Here is a 13266-nt window from a genome sequence, read left to right as displayed (position 1 = left end):
CAGCCCCACCTACCTCACAGGGGGTTTGTTGTGAGGGGGGAAGGGCAAGGAGATTGTAAGCCCCTTTGAGTCTCCTGCAGGAGAGAAAGGGGGGATATAAATCCAAACTCTTCTTCTTCGTATTCCGGTTAAATTGCCGTGTTGGCACTTTGCGATAAATAAGTGGGTTTTGGGTTGCGGTTTGGGCACTCGGTCTCGAAAAGGTTCGCCATCGCTGTTTTATTTTATTTGTTAGGTTTATAGGCCACCTCACCCCCCGAAGGGCTCGTTGTAAGCTTATCGTGCCAGCATGTCTGGCATTTCTGCGTCCTGCTGTTCTAAAGTGTTGAGCTTCAGTAGAATTGCTAATCAAGGAATCCGATTATAACCGAGGGCAAGAGGAATGCAGTTAGCTTAGTTTGCGTGGAACCAACACCCTTCTAAGCAACCACCCCTCACCCTATTCAACAATGGAACGAACCCTGGAGGGATCAGGTTGAAAAGGTGCACCCGAAGTATCATTCCAGATCTTAGATGTCATTGCGATGTTGTCAAGGCGTGCTTAATGTCTGGGGCCTCTTTGGGTTACTGAATCTCTCCATTCATGGCTTCTTTCTCACTGTGCCGGCAACGCAGATAACAGCGGCATCTCTGGGCCTCTAGGCTAAGTGGCAGGGCTGGTGGGAATTGTAGCCCATGAACATCTGGAGAGCCACAGGTTGCAGACCCCTGCAAGTCTAGGGTAACCAGATGGGCTCTTGATCACTTCCTAGACCAGTAGTGTCAACCTTCCTAATGCCGCGACCCTTTAATACAGTTCCTCAGGAGCAGCAGTGGCGTAGGAGGTTAAGAGCTCGTGTATCTAATCTGGAGGAACTGGGTTTGATTCCCCGCTCTGCCGGCTGAGCTGTGGAGGCTTATCTGGGGAATTCAGATTAGCCTGTGCATTCCCACACATGCCAGGTGGGTGACCTTGGGCTAGTCACAGTTCTTTGGAGCTCTCTCAGCCCCACCTACCTCACAGGGTGTTTGTTGTGAGGGGGGAAGGGCAAGGAGATTGTCAGCCCCTTTGAGTCTCCTGCAGGAGAGAAAGGGGGGATATAAATCCAAACTCTTCTTCTTCTTCTTCATGTTGTGGTGACCCCCAACCCTAACATTTATCCATTTCACAAATGGAGAACACTGATGCAGAGAGTCTTAGGCAACACCTGGGAAAGGGTTGTTCGACCCCCAAAGGGACCCACAGGTTGAGAACCACTGTCCTAGACCAGTGATGGCGAACCTATGGCACGGGTGCCAGAGGTGGTACTCAGAGCCCTCTCTGTGGGCACTCACAGAGTTCATCATGTGGGGGGGGGGGGAATCGCGCCCCCCCCCCCCACATCTAGGCTGACCTGGGCCGCTGGGCTTGATTATAAGCATTAAACCTAAGACCTAGTTTTGGGGAAGCAGTGTAGGTAACCCTGTTAAGCGTTGTTAAACCCCACTGATTTTCATGCAAAGAACGAAAGCGCGATCCTTTACCTGGGAGTAAGCTCGGGTGCTGGCAATGGGGCTTGCTTCAGAGTAAACCCTCCTAGGGTCGTGATTCACCCGTTGGAAGAGTTGCACGGTTGCTTCAAAGCAAAGCCACCGACTACCACCAAGCTTACTCCCGAGTAATGCACGCCTCGGAGCCAACCGTTTTTTCTAAACTAAAACCTCAGTATTCAGGATAAATTGCCGTGTTGGCACTTTGCGATAAATAAGTGGGTTTTGGGTTGCAGTTTGGGCTGCACTCGGTCTCGAAAAGGTTTGCCGTCACTGTCCTAGACCTTGGGAAAGGACTTTTGCTTTCCTCTTCTTTTCCGGCTTTTACTTAACGAGGTTGGGGACAGGGCAGGGAGTAGACAACTGAGGTAATAAAGCTATGGGTATTCAGGGAGGGGCTCAGAGCTGGCTTTGCAAAAGCCAGGGGTTCAATGTTCGTTCCAATAAAGGCTTCTGATGAATGATATCCAGAGCCCGTCCTCGAATGAATCATAGACCTGACAGATGTTCAATAGGGATGAAGACAACCCTTAAAGCACAAGGAATGCAGTTCGCTTAGTCTGCTTTGAAAAACACCCTTCTGAGCAAACTCCCCTCACCCTGTTCGACAATGGAAAGGTACACCTGATGTATCATCCAGACCTTAAATGTCATTGTAAAGTTTACTTGGGATGAGGAAGACATACCCACCCTGCCCCGGAGGCCCTGTCAGTCCCACCTGACTGCTTGTAAATATGAAGAAGAAGAAGAAGAAGAAGAAGAAGAAGAAGAAGAAGAAGAAGAAGAAGAAGAAGAAGAAGAAGAAGAAGAAGAAGAAGAAGATTAAATAGTGTGTAGAAGAAGATTAAATAGTGTATAGTAGAAGAAGATTAAATAGCGTGTAAAAGGAGAAGATTAAATAGTGTGTAGAAGAAGGAGAAGGAGAAGGAGAAGAAGATTAAATAGTGTGTAGAAGAAGATTAAATAGTGTGTAGAAGAAGAAGAAGATTAAATAGCATGTAGAAGGAGAAGATTAAATAGTGTGTAGAAGAAGAAGGAGAAGGAGAAGGAGAAGGAGAAGGAAAAGGAGAAGGAGAAGGAGAAGGAGAAGGAGAAGGAGAAGAAGAAGAAGAAGAAGAAGAAGAAGAAGAAGAAGAAGAAGAAGAAGAAGAAGAAGAAGAAGAAGAAGAAGAAGAAGAAGAAGAAGAAGAAGAAGAAGAAGAAGAAGAAGAGGGAGTTTGGATTTATATCCCCCCTTTCTCTCCTGCAGGAGACTCAAAGGGGCTGACAATCTCCTTGCCCTTCCCCCCTCACAACAAACACCCTGCGAGGTAGGTGGGGCTGAGAGAGCTCCGAGAAGCTGTGACTAGCCCAAGGTCACCCAGCTGGCGTGCGTGGGAGTGCACAGGCTAATCTGAATTCCCCAGATAAGCCTCCACAGCTCAGGCGGCAGAGCTGGGAATCAAACCCGGTTCCTCCAGATTAGATACACGAGCTTTTAACCTCCTACGCCACTGCTGCTCCTGGTGTGAAGACCAGAAAGCGATCTGCACTGAAACCAAAGGCAAAGGGGGGGGGGGGGGGCAAGGACTGTGTCAAGAGAATACAAAAGAACAGAAATTAAACAGGCTTAAGACTTTTCTTAGGAGGCAGGGAACATCCGATCCCTCCAAAACAACTTCATTTACCTACAAGAGAGACCTTTTCTTTTAAAAAAAACCACTGGAATGTTCAAATTATCAGATAGTTTCACGGCATTCTATCCACTGGCCAAGAAAAAGGTATTTCGTTTCGCCTGAGGCTTTTACGGCCAGAATCAACCAGTTGTTGTTGATTTCCCAGGCTGTGTGGCCACGGTCCGGTAGTTTTACCTCCTAATGTTTTGAAGAGCCAGCGTGGTGTAGTGGTAAAGAGCAGGCGCGCTCTAATCTGCAGAACCGGGTTTGATTCCCCGCTCTGCCACTTGAGCTGTGGAAGCTTATCTGGTGAACCAGATTAGCCTGTGCACTTCAGCACACGCCAGCTGGATGACCTTGGGCTAGTCACAGTTCTTCGGAGCTCTCTCAGCCCCACCCACTTCACAGGGTGTTTGTTGTGGGGAGAGGGGGGGGAGGAGAAAGGTGAGGTATAAACCCAAATCCCTTTTCTTCTTAAAATCTTCACTTTCCATGGATCAACCCAATTGTTTGTTTTTAGAACCTTTGGTTGGGATACTAAACAAAGATAGCATTACAATAAGACCAAGGAACCTCTAGGAAAATATTCCAGTGCCTCAGGGATTTTGTTCCACCCAGTACCTGTGAAGTCCTTTCCAAAGTTCAAAGTGCTTCACGTGCAATATGTTGCGTATGACAATTGGTGCTGAGTATTTAGGCCTGTATTATGGAACAGCTGAGGCTAAAAGAAAGCGATCTGCCCACAGTCACCCAGTGAACTCATGAAAGGTGTAATTTGAACCAGGGACCTCCTTGGGGGCAGGCGCACCCCTATGCCCTGTACTCCCATGAGGTGGAGATGTCGCTCACTGAGTTATGACAAAGAAGCCCCTTCGACTCCAGAGTGCAAGTTTTAATATACCATAACACTGCAAAGATTGCACCCACACGTTTGTACGCACTTCCGTGCGTAGTGTAACTTTTGAAAATGACTTCCTTAGCTTCAGAAAGCCTGTCCCGAACAGACCAAACCAAAACTCTAGTCCAGGGGTCTGCAACCTGCGGCTCTCCAGATGTTCATGAACTACAATTCCCATCAGCCCCTGCCAGCATGGCCTTGCTGACAGGGGCTGATGGGAATTGTAGTTCATGAACATCTGGAGAGCCGCAGGTTGCAGACCCCTGCTCTAGTCCAACAGCCCGTCTCAAGCAGTAGCCTGAAAGGCATCTCTGAGAAACTCCCAATTGTTGATTTTCAGCAGGTACCATTTGGAGATATACTGCTCCTGTATATAGGAGATATACTGTTCCTGCATATAGGATTGCACTCAGCATGTACCATTTGGAGATATATTGCTCCTGTATATTGGAAATATACCGCTCCTGTATATAGGATTGCACTCAGCATGTACCATTTGGACATATACTGCTCCTGTAAACTCTATTTAAGCTAACAGTCACCGATAAGACTTACCGCTTCCACAGAACTCTGACGGGCTGCAGAAAATCTGGGGCAAGTGTGTACCCTCGAGAAGGCAGGATGCTACACTTCCACACCACTACCCCCAGGGAAAATAATTGGGCCCAGCACCCCCCGGCTCCAAGAATTCAAACACCCCCAAGCAACTGTGGGCTGGAGAGAAAGAAGGTAGCGATTTCTAAGCTCCCTTGTAGGGAAGCACATCTGCAGCTGCGTCTTCTCACTGAGAGATGGTTAAAAAGCTTCCGAGGAGAACCGCGTTTTCTACTATTGGGGCTGGCTTTTCAGTTTCGGCTTGCCGTTCAGGATTTCAGGAGTCGAAACTCTGAAGTTTGGAGGGCACCTGAACAGAGGAAATGGCTCGAGTGGTTTGTCACCACAGCCTCCCTCCCTGAAGGTCTGGAAGCAGAGACTAGATGGCCATTTGTGGAGGATGGGCTAGCTTCTGATTTCCTGCCTTCAACAGGGGGTTGGGCTCGATGACCCCTAGGGTACTCTTCCCAGATTAGGACAGTGACTGTATTTAAGTTTGGACTCAGACTGCAGATTGCTTGGCCCCCGGAGTAGACCTCCGGCTCAGAGTCCAGCTCCAATTAGCACTCTTACCTAACAGCTTTTAAATAAAAGGTTTATTGGAGAAGTTACCTTGATGAACTGAAAAGCAAATGTCATCCTTTTCCTTTTGTTAAAAAAAAGCAAAGATTTGTCGTCATTGTGCCCTAGGAGTGAACTCAAAGAAGACACGCTACGGGGATCTTGCTGCCACAGTTCGACGAGGCGCTCCCGCACGGATTACTCATGTCTGCCGTCATTAAAAGTGTCACTGTTACAGTCCCTGGGGCGTGTGCGTTTCCAAGAAGCGCGGCCCAACAAGACAATGCTGGAACGGAAGGCTGTTTTCCCCGTCACTCGGCCGCGTTGGAACCAGTATCTGGAAACAAGAAGAGCAGAAGTTAGGACAGGTGGGCAAACGAGGAGAACGAAGAAAAACCACAGGTTAAAACTTGTTCACGCAACAGTCCTGCCTATGCTTGTAAATCAATGTTGGGTGGCCCGGATCCAGGCACCCTCGGTAAATGAAGAGAAGCAGGGTGGCCATTTAAGAACCTAAGAGCCTGCTGGATCAGACCAGAGTCCATCTAGTCCAGCACTCTGCTGCTACTTGCAGTGGCCCACCAGATGCCCTTGGGAGCTCACGTGCAGGATGTGAAAGCAAGGGCCTTCTGCTGCTGCTGCTCCTGAGCACCTGGTCTGCTAAGGCCTTTGCAATCTCAGATCAAGGAGGATCAAGATTGGTAGCCATAGATCGACTTCTCCTCCATAAATCTGTCCAAGCCCCTTATAAGAATGTAAGAACGGGCCTGCTGGATCAGACCAGAGTCCATCTAATCCAGCTCTCTGCTACTCGCAGTGGCCTACCAGGTGCCTTTGGGAGCTCACAGGCAGGAGGTGAAAGCAATGGCCTTCTGCTGCTGCTGCTCCTGAGAACCTGGACTGCTAAGGCATTTGCAATCTGAGATCAAGGAAGATCAAGATTGGTAGCCAGAGATCGACTTCTCCATAAATCTGTCCAAGCCCTTTTTAAAGCTATCCAGGTTAGTGGCCATCACCACCTCCTGTGGGAGCATATTCCAAACACCAATCACGTGTTGCGTGAAGAAGTGTTTCCTTTTATTAGTCCTAATTCTTCCCCCCAGCATTTTCAATGGATGCCCCTTGGTTCTAGTATTGTGAGACCATATTTGGGACCGTAGAGGCACCACAAGTTACGGCAGAGCTGTCCCTTGGAAGTTTGCCTGGAGAAGCCATGTATTTTAAATCACGATGTTTGCTGCTCACTCTCTGCTGCCATGAAACTTAGAGACTCTAAAATTCTGTGTCACTTGTTCTTGATAGCTCTGCACCGTGTAGTTGGCACCAGACTCTTTCGCCCACCTTAAGGGGTTTTTTTTGCCCATTCAGAAAAGCCAGATACACACCACCCCTGCTAACCAAGGACACACACCATAGATTTCATGCAGTGGGTTGTAATTCATGACAGCTGACATCACAATCCATCTGAGCCACCTTTAAGGCACTGCAGCCTATTCCTGGCTCAGGACTTACTTTTCCCATCACAGGCTACAATCTTCACTTTATCCACTTTCACAAGTTCAGTGACTTCTCTGAACTCAACGTCGTTCAGCACGAACGTCCAGACGTTGTCGCAGAATCTGTACGTGTTCAGGGAGCCCTTCGTTTTTGGAGAGGGGGAGAGCAGAAGAAAAAAACATGAAGAAGAGGAAGAAGAAGAGTTTGGATTTATATCCCCCCTTTCTCTCCTGCAGGAGACTCAAAGGGGCTGACAATCTCCCTACCCTTCCCCCCTCACAACAAACACCCTGTGAGGTAGGTGGGGCTGAGAGAGCTCCGAGAAGCTGTGACTAGCCCAAGGTCACCCAGCTGGCGTGTGTGGGAGTGCACAGGCTAATCTGAATTCCCCAGATAAGCCTCCACAGCTCAGGCGGCAGAGCTGGGAATCAAACCTGGTTCCTCCAGATTAGATACACGAGCTCTTAACCTCCTACGCCACTGCTGAGCGAACGTTTGCCATGTTTATTTATTTACATTCTTTATGGCCCGCTTTTCTCCTGACGCTCTTGTTGATCTCTTCCACAGGTGTCAAACTTGCGGCCCTCCAGATGTTATGAACTACAGTTCCCATCATCCCTTGTAGTCATGCTGGCAGGGGATGCTGGGAACTGTAGTCCCTAACATCTGGAGGGCCGCGAGTTTGACACCTATGTCTTAGGTGCTCCTGCCCTTGAAACTAACTTTCTTGCAGAGACTCAAGAAAGAGTACACAAGGAGAATAACCAAACACATCTCTCTCAGACAGCCTTTCCGCACTTCAAGGCTAAAATATATTGCAAGTGAGGCTGACAAGAGTGTACTCGTAGTGCCCCCTGTGGTGATTCAGGGAAATCAGTCAGTAAACAGGAAAAGAAGAGTTTCGATTTATAGCTCCCCTTTCTCTCCTGTAAGGAGAACAAGGTAGCTTGCAAGCTCCTCTCTCTTAATCTCCCCACAACAGACACCTCGTGGCGTAGGTGGGGCTGAGAGAGTTCTGGGAGAACTGTGACTAACACATCTGGTTCACCAGATAAGCCCCCGCCACTCAGGTGGAGGAGTGGGGAATCAAACCCGGTTCTCCAGATAAGAATCCACCTGCTCTCAACCGCTGCACCACGCTGGCTCTCAGACATCCCTATAAGACCATCTGTGTTTCTACTGCTAACATTTATTCTACAACAGGAAGCCGCTCACGACCCCGCATCCTGCTGTCTTACCCTGAAATTGACTCTGTTTCTGACCCGCTGTGCCAACGCAGAATTGATCGCCTTGTCAAACTGAAGAAGCACTTGAAGGGCAAGCTGGGGGGTGATCTGCTGAGACTGAAGAGAGAAGAAAGGGTTAACGTCAAAGACGGATCACGTTTTAAAACGAGGCACACCATACAGCCCGGAAACCGCACAGCACCCCAGTGATTCCGGCCGTGAAAGCCTTCAGCAATACAAGAAGAAGAAGAAGAAGAAGAGTTTGGATTTATATCCCCCCTTTCTCTCCTGTAGGAGACTCAAAGGGGCTGACAATCTCCTTGCCCTTCCCCCCTCACAACAAACACCCTGTGAGGTAGGTGGGGCTGAGAGAGCTCCAAGAAGCTGTGACTAGCCCAAGGTCACCCAGCTGGCGTGTGTGGGAGTGCACAGGCTAATCTGAATTCCCCAGATAAGCCTCCACAGCTCAGGCGGCAGAGCGGAGAATCAAACAAGACACGCTACGTTTGCATGCTATGTACGTGTGCTAACTGCAGCTACAGCAGAGCCAAGAAATGCAATGTCTTCACAACTCTCATCAATGCACACACTAGGGTGCACCCTATGACTCCTCCCAGCTGAGGAGGTGCTTACCTTCAGCCCAAGGAGGCTTCCTTCTAATGCTAATAAATCAGGTTCTGTCCTAGAGAAAAACTCCTTATACCAGAGCAAGACGTCATGACATGATGTCTCAACAGGATGTGTTGTGCAAATGAATGACCTCCAAAACGCCCTATCTAGTCTTGAAAACGTAGGACTGTCGCTTCCTTGACCAGGCCAATCCACCTCATGTTGGCTCTGCGTCTTTGCCTGCTGCCTTTCACTGTTCCTAGCAGCATTATCTTTTCCAGTGATTTTTGGAAAGAGCCAACATGGTGTAACGGTTAACAGAAGGTGCGCTCTAATTTGGGGAACAAGGTTGGATTCCCCCCTCTTCCACTTGAGATGTGGAGACTTATCTGGTAAATCAGATTAGCTTGTGCACTCCAACACATGCCAGCTGGGTGACCTTGGGCTAGACACAGTTTTTTGGAGCTCTCTCAGCCCCACCCACCTCACAGGGTGTTTGTTGTGGGTGGAAGGGGGTAAAAAAGATTGTAAGCCCCTTTGAGTCTCCTCCTCCTCCTTCTTCTTATGAATCAACTTTCTTCCTATCTGCCTTCACTGACTTTCACATGTGTACATAATGATGATGAAGAAGAAGAGTTTGGATTTATATCCCCCCTTTCTCTCCTGTAGGAGACTCAAAGGGGCTGACAATCTCCTTGCCCTTCCCCCCTCACAACAAACACCCTGTGAGGTGGATGAGGGGTGAAAGAGCTCCGAGAAGCTGTGACTAGCCCAAGGTCACCCAGCTGGCATGTGTGGGAGTGCACAGGCTAGTCTGAATTCCCCAGATAAGCCTCCACAGCTCAGGTGGCAGGCCGGGGAATCAAACCCGGTTCCTCCAGATTAGAATGCACCTGCTCTTAACCACTACGCCACTGCTGATGGGGAATAATATAGTATAGAACAGGGGTAGGGAACCTGCGGCTCTCCAGATGTTCAGGAACTACAATTCCCATCAGCCTCTGTCAGCATGGCCAATTGGCCATGCTGGTAGAAGAGCTGATGGAGAGTATGGTCCCTGAACATCTGGAGAGCCACAGGTTCCCTACCCCTGGTATAGAAGCAGTAAAAGCAATACTCCCTTACGTTTAAGGATCTTTTCCCTTTCCTGGGTAGCCATTGCAAAATTCCTGAGTCAGGTTTCCATCAGAATAATGCAACTGTTACCTGACCGCTCCCCAGCTCAAATGCGGAGCTTCGTCCTACCTGTATGAGCTCGTCCAGGCTTTCCTGAAGACTGTTCCCCAGCGTGGTGTTTCTGTACAGCTGGTAGGCCATGGCTTATGGGAATGAATTGGAATCGTTACTGCTCATCCACAAAGATGTTCGTGTTACACGTCCACCGAAAGCTTAAAAACAAACAAACCCATCATCACAGTGTGTACACTAACGTGGTCTATTTCGCTATGAGTTTTTGTGAGTTACGGCTCATTTCTTCAGATAAGTGTACCAGAATTTGAAGGGGATAAACAGTAGAAACACAATGAGTGATAAAAATGTGAGATTTGCTGCCACAGGATGCGGTGATGAACACCGGCTCAGACAACTGTAAAAGGGGGTTACACAGCTCCATAGAGGAGAGGTCTACCAGTGAGTATCAAGCATGGTGACTGAAGAGATGTCATGGTCAGAGGCAGTCAAAGAATCACAGAATCAGAGTTAGAAGAGACCCCCCAAGGGCCATCAGGTCCAACCCCCTGCAATACAGGAACACACAATCAAAGCACTCCTGACATATGTTTATCTAGCCCAGTGGTGGCGAACCTATGGCACGGGTGCCAGAGGTGGCACTCAGAGCCCTCTCTGTGGGCATGCGCAGTCCCCCCCCGCCCACATCCAGGCTGGCCTGGACCACTGGGCTCTATTAGCATTAAACCTAACACCTAGTTTTTGGGAAGCAGAGTAGGTAACCCTGTTAAGCGCTGTTAAGCCCCACTGGTTTTCATGGGAAGAACTAAAGTGTGATCCTTTACCTGGGAGTAAGCTTGGTTGCTGGCAATGGGGCTTGCTTCTGAGCAAACCTCTTCTAGGGTCGTGATTCACCCATTGGAACAGTTGTACGGTTGCTTCAAAATAAAGCTACCGACTACCACCAAGCTTACTCCCGAGTAACGCCCGCCTCGGAGCCAACTAAAACCTCAGCATTCAGGTTAAATTGCCATGTTGGCACTTGGCGATAGATAAGTGGATTTGGGGTTGCAGTTTGGGCACTCAGTCTTGAAAAGGTTTGCTGCCATCACTGATCTAGCCTCCCTTTTAAAAAAGGAGGAGACTCCACCACACTCCAAGGGAGTGCATTCCACTGTCAAACAGCCCTGACAGTCATGAAGTTGTTCCTGATGTTTAGGTGGAATCTCTTTTCCTGCAACTTGAACCCATGACTCCTAGTTTTAGTCTCTGGAGCAGCAGGAAACAAGCTTGCTCCCTCACCAACATGACATCCCTTCAAATATCTCAACATGGCTATGATGTCACCTCTTATCCTTCTCTTCGCCAAACTAAACACCCCCAGCTCCCCAAGTCTCTCCTCGTAGGCATGATGGACTCCAGACCTTTGACCATTTCGGTCAACCAACGTTGTCCTGCATTTATGGGGCTTTTGGCTTTGGCATTATGTCGCTACAGACTGACAAATTAGGACGCCTCTTTATAGCAGTCGTTTGTAGCCCTGAGCAAGCCAGGCTGGTCACCCCGCGAATACAACATGACCCAGGCCTACCTTGCAGGGCTGTTGGTAAGGGTACCAACGAGAGAAGGCGGGAGGAAGGGCCTGGGCCGTGGACATGCTGAGAGACCCCCAAGGGCCATCAAGTCCAACCCCCCTGAAATGCCTTCCCCGCATCGCCAGCATTGACATGTTGGGAGGTCACCTGACCCAAGCCACGCCCCTTACCCAAGCCACGCCCCCGCGCCGCTCCCTTTAAGGAGGCGCCCTCTGAGGGGAAGGGCGACGAGGCCTCTCCCCGCTCCCGAAGACCCCCAGCCCACGAAGGACCCACCGGAGGCTCCTTCGGCTTCCCCGGTGCCTTCCACCAGCGACACAACCCGGAAGCGGAAGTTCCCCGCGGGGAGGGGAAGGAAGTGGGGAAGGCGGCCGCCTGCGCGCGGCCATAGAGACGACCCATTCGCGCGGCGTATCCCTGGTGGAGCCCGTAGTGCGCATGCGCAGTCTGAACTCGACCGCGTAGTGCGCCTGCGTGGCCGCCTGAGTCATTAAAAGGTCATTAATAATAGGGAAATGGGCAGGAATAATTCAGACTTAAATAATTAAAAGGTCATTAACAATAATTGGGATTAATGGGAATGGGCACGAATAATTCAGACTTAAGTAGCCCCTAGAGGATGGGGCGGTATAAAAGTTTAATAAATAAATAAAAATAAATAAATAAATAAATAAATAAAGTAATTAAAAGGTCATTAATAATAATTGGGAATAATTAGGAACGGGCAGGAATAGACTTAAGTAATTAAAAGGTCATTAATAATAATTGGGAATGGGCAGGAATAATTCAGACTTTAGAAATTAAAAGGTCATTAATAATAATTGGGAATGGGCAGGAATAATTCAAATTTAGCTAATTAAAATGTAAATAATAATTGGGTACGGGCAGAAATAATTCAAACTTAAGTAATTAAAAGGTCATTATTAATGAGGTTCTCAGAATGAATTATCCTGAATTAACTGCAACAAGAGCAGCAATTGCAGCCTATTGGAAATCTGATTAAGATCTTACATCATAGATGATTGGGAAGATACAATCAATCTACTGTTATGGCTAAATTAGCCCATCTTGTAAAGAGACAGGCAAAACGCTACTCTGATGAGAAATGGGAACTTTGTTTTTTCTGTGCAGCGGAATTGATCATGTAAAAATTAAAGTAACTTGAGGGTTAATAAATCGATAATGACTAGCTGGTAAAGATGTGTTGGAGTTGGCGGATAAATGACAGCGAAGCAAAGATTCCATGATGGTTTCTCTAATATTAGAATGTTTTACTGGGATCCTTTATGGTTAAGAAGGCCCAGCAAAGACTGTACTATCTGAGACTTTTAAGGAAACAACAACTGAATGGAAAACTCCTGGTGTCCTTTTACCGCTGTGCTGTAGAGAGTGTGTTAACCTACTGCATCTGTGTATGGTTCTCCAGTTGCACAGTGGCAGATAGGAAGGCACTCCAAAGGGTGATCACTACTGCACAGAGGATTATCGGCTGCCCTCTCCCCTCCTTGGAAGAACCCTATAATTCCCGAAGCCTAAAGAAAGCCCAAAATATTCTGAGAGACCCGTCTCATCCAGCACACTCTCTTTTTGAACTGTCACCATCTGGCAGACGATACAGGTCTATCAAAACTAGGACAAAGAGGCTTAGAGACAGCTTCTACTCTAGAGCTGTGGCGATGCTGAACTCCGCGGCTTCGTGTTGATGTGTTTGGGGCTGTGTAGGGATGGGTGGAGGAAGGGGAAAGTGAGGATGGGGTATGAGTCTGGAATTGTGTGCATCGAGGAATGCTGCTGTATATTTTGTTGTGCGTGCACAATGACAATAAAAATGCTTATGGTTATGTTAACATTTAACTAACAGTTTTGGGTAGATGTCTTCTCTGTTTAGTCCCTATCTGGTTTTTAGTATTTTTTTCCCTAATTCTGTTCAATATATTCTGAAAATCAATAAAAAT

General features: G+C 48.2%; 1 protein-coding gene across 2 annotated transcripts; it reads right to left on the bottom strand.

Moving 5' to 3' along the window:
* Positions 1-5237: 5237 nt before the first annotated feature.
* GTF2A2 (general transcription factor IIA subunit 2) lies at positions 5238-11736 on the bottom strand. 2 transcript variants are annotated; one of them, XM_048481837.1, is made up of 5 exons: positions 11588-11736; positions 9795-9937; positions 7953-8057; positions 6730-6856; positions 5238-5554 (listed from the first exon to the last, which is right to left on the bottom strand). In XM_048481837.1, exons 2-5 carry the CDS (start codon positions 9864-9866, stop codon positions 5529-5531), a joined length of 330 nt encoding a protein of 109 aa, XP_048337794.1. In that variant the 5' UTR covers positions 9867-9937; positions 11588-11736; the 3' UTR covers positions 5238-5528. The 2 variants fall into 2 exon arrangements, with proteins under 2 accessions (XP_048337794.1, XP_048337795.1); XM_048481838.1 differs by lacking the exon at positions 11588-11736 and adding an exon at positions 11308-11489.
* Positions 11737-13266: the final 1530 nt, after the last annotated feature.

This window comes from Sphaerodactylus townsendi, linkage group LG17 (assembly GCF_021028975.2).
Source record: "Sphaerodactylus townsendi isolate TG3544 linkage group LG17, MPM_Stown_v2.3, whole genome shotgun sequence".
In the NCBI taxonomy this organism is placed as follows: Eukaryota; Metazoa; Chordata; class Lepidosauria; order Squamata; family Sphaerodactylidae; genus Sphaerodactylus; species Sphaerodactylus townsendi.
This window is presented reverse-complemented; position numbering and strand designations above follow the sequence as displayed.

Bases quoted from the DNA above. Each gene is read 5' to 3' on its own strand.
- GTF2A2 (XM_048481837.1), bottom strand. From the start codon at position 9,866: ATGGCCTACCAGCTGTACAGAAACACCACGCTGGGGAACAGTCTTCAG. The intron at 8,058-9,794 runs GTAGGACGAAGC...TTCTCTCTTCAG, and splicing joins GCCTGGACGAGCTCATACAG to TCTCAGCAGATCACCCCCCA. The intron at 5,555-6,729 runs GTAAGTCCTGAG...TCTTGTTTCCAG, and splicing joins TGTAGCCTGTGATGGGAAAA to ATACTGGTTCCAACGCGGCC.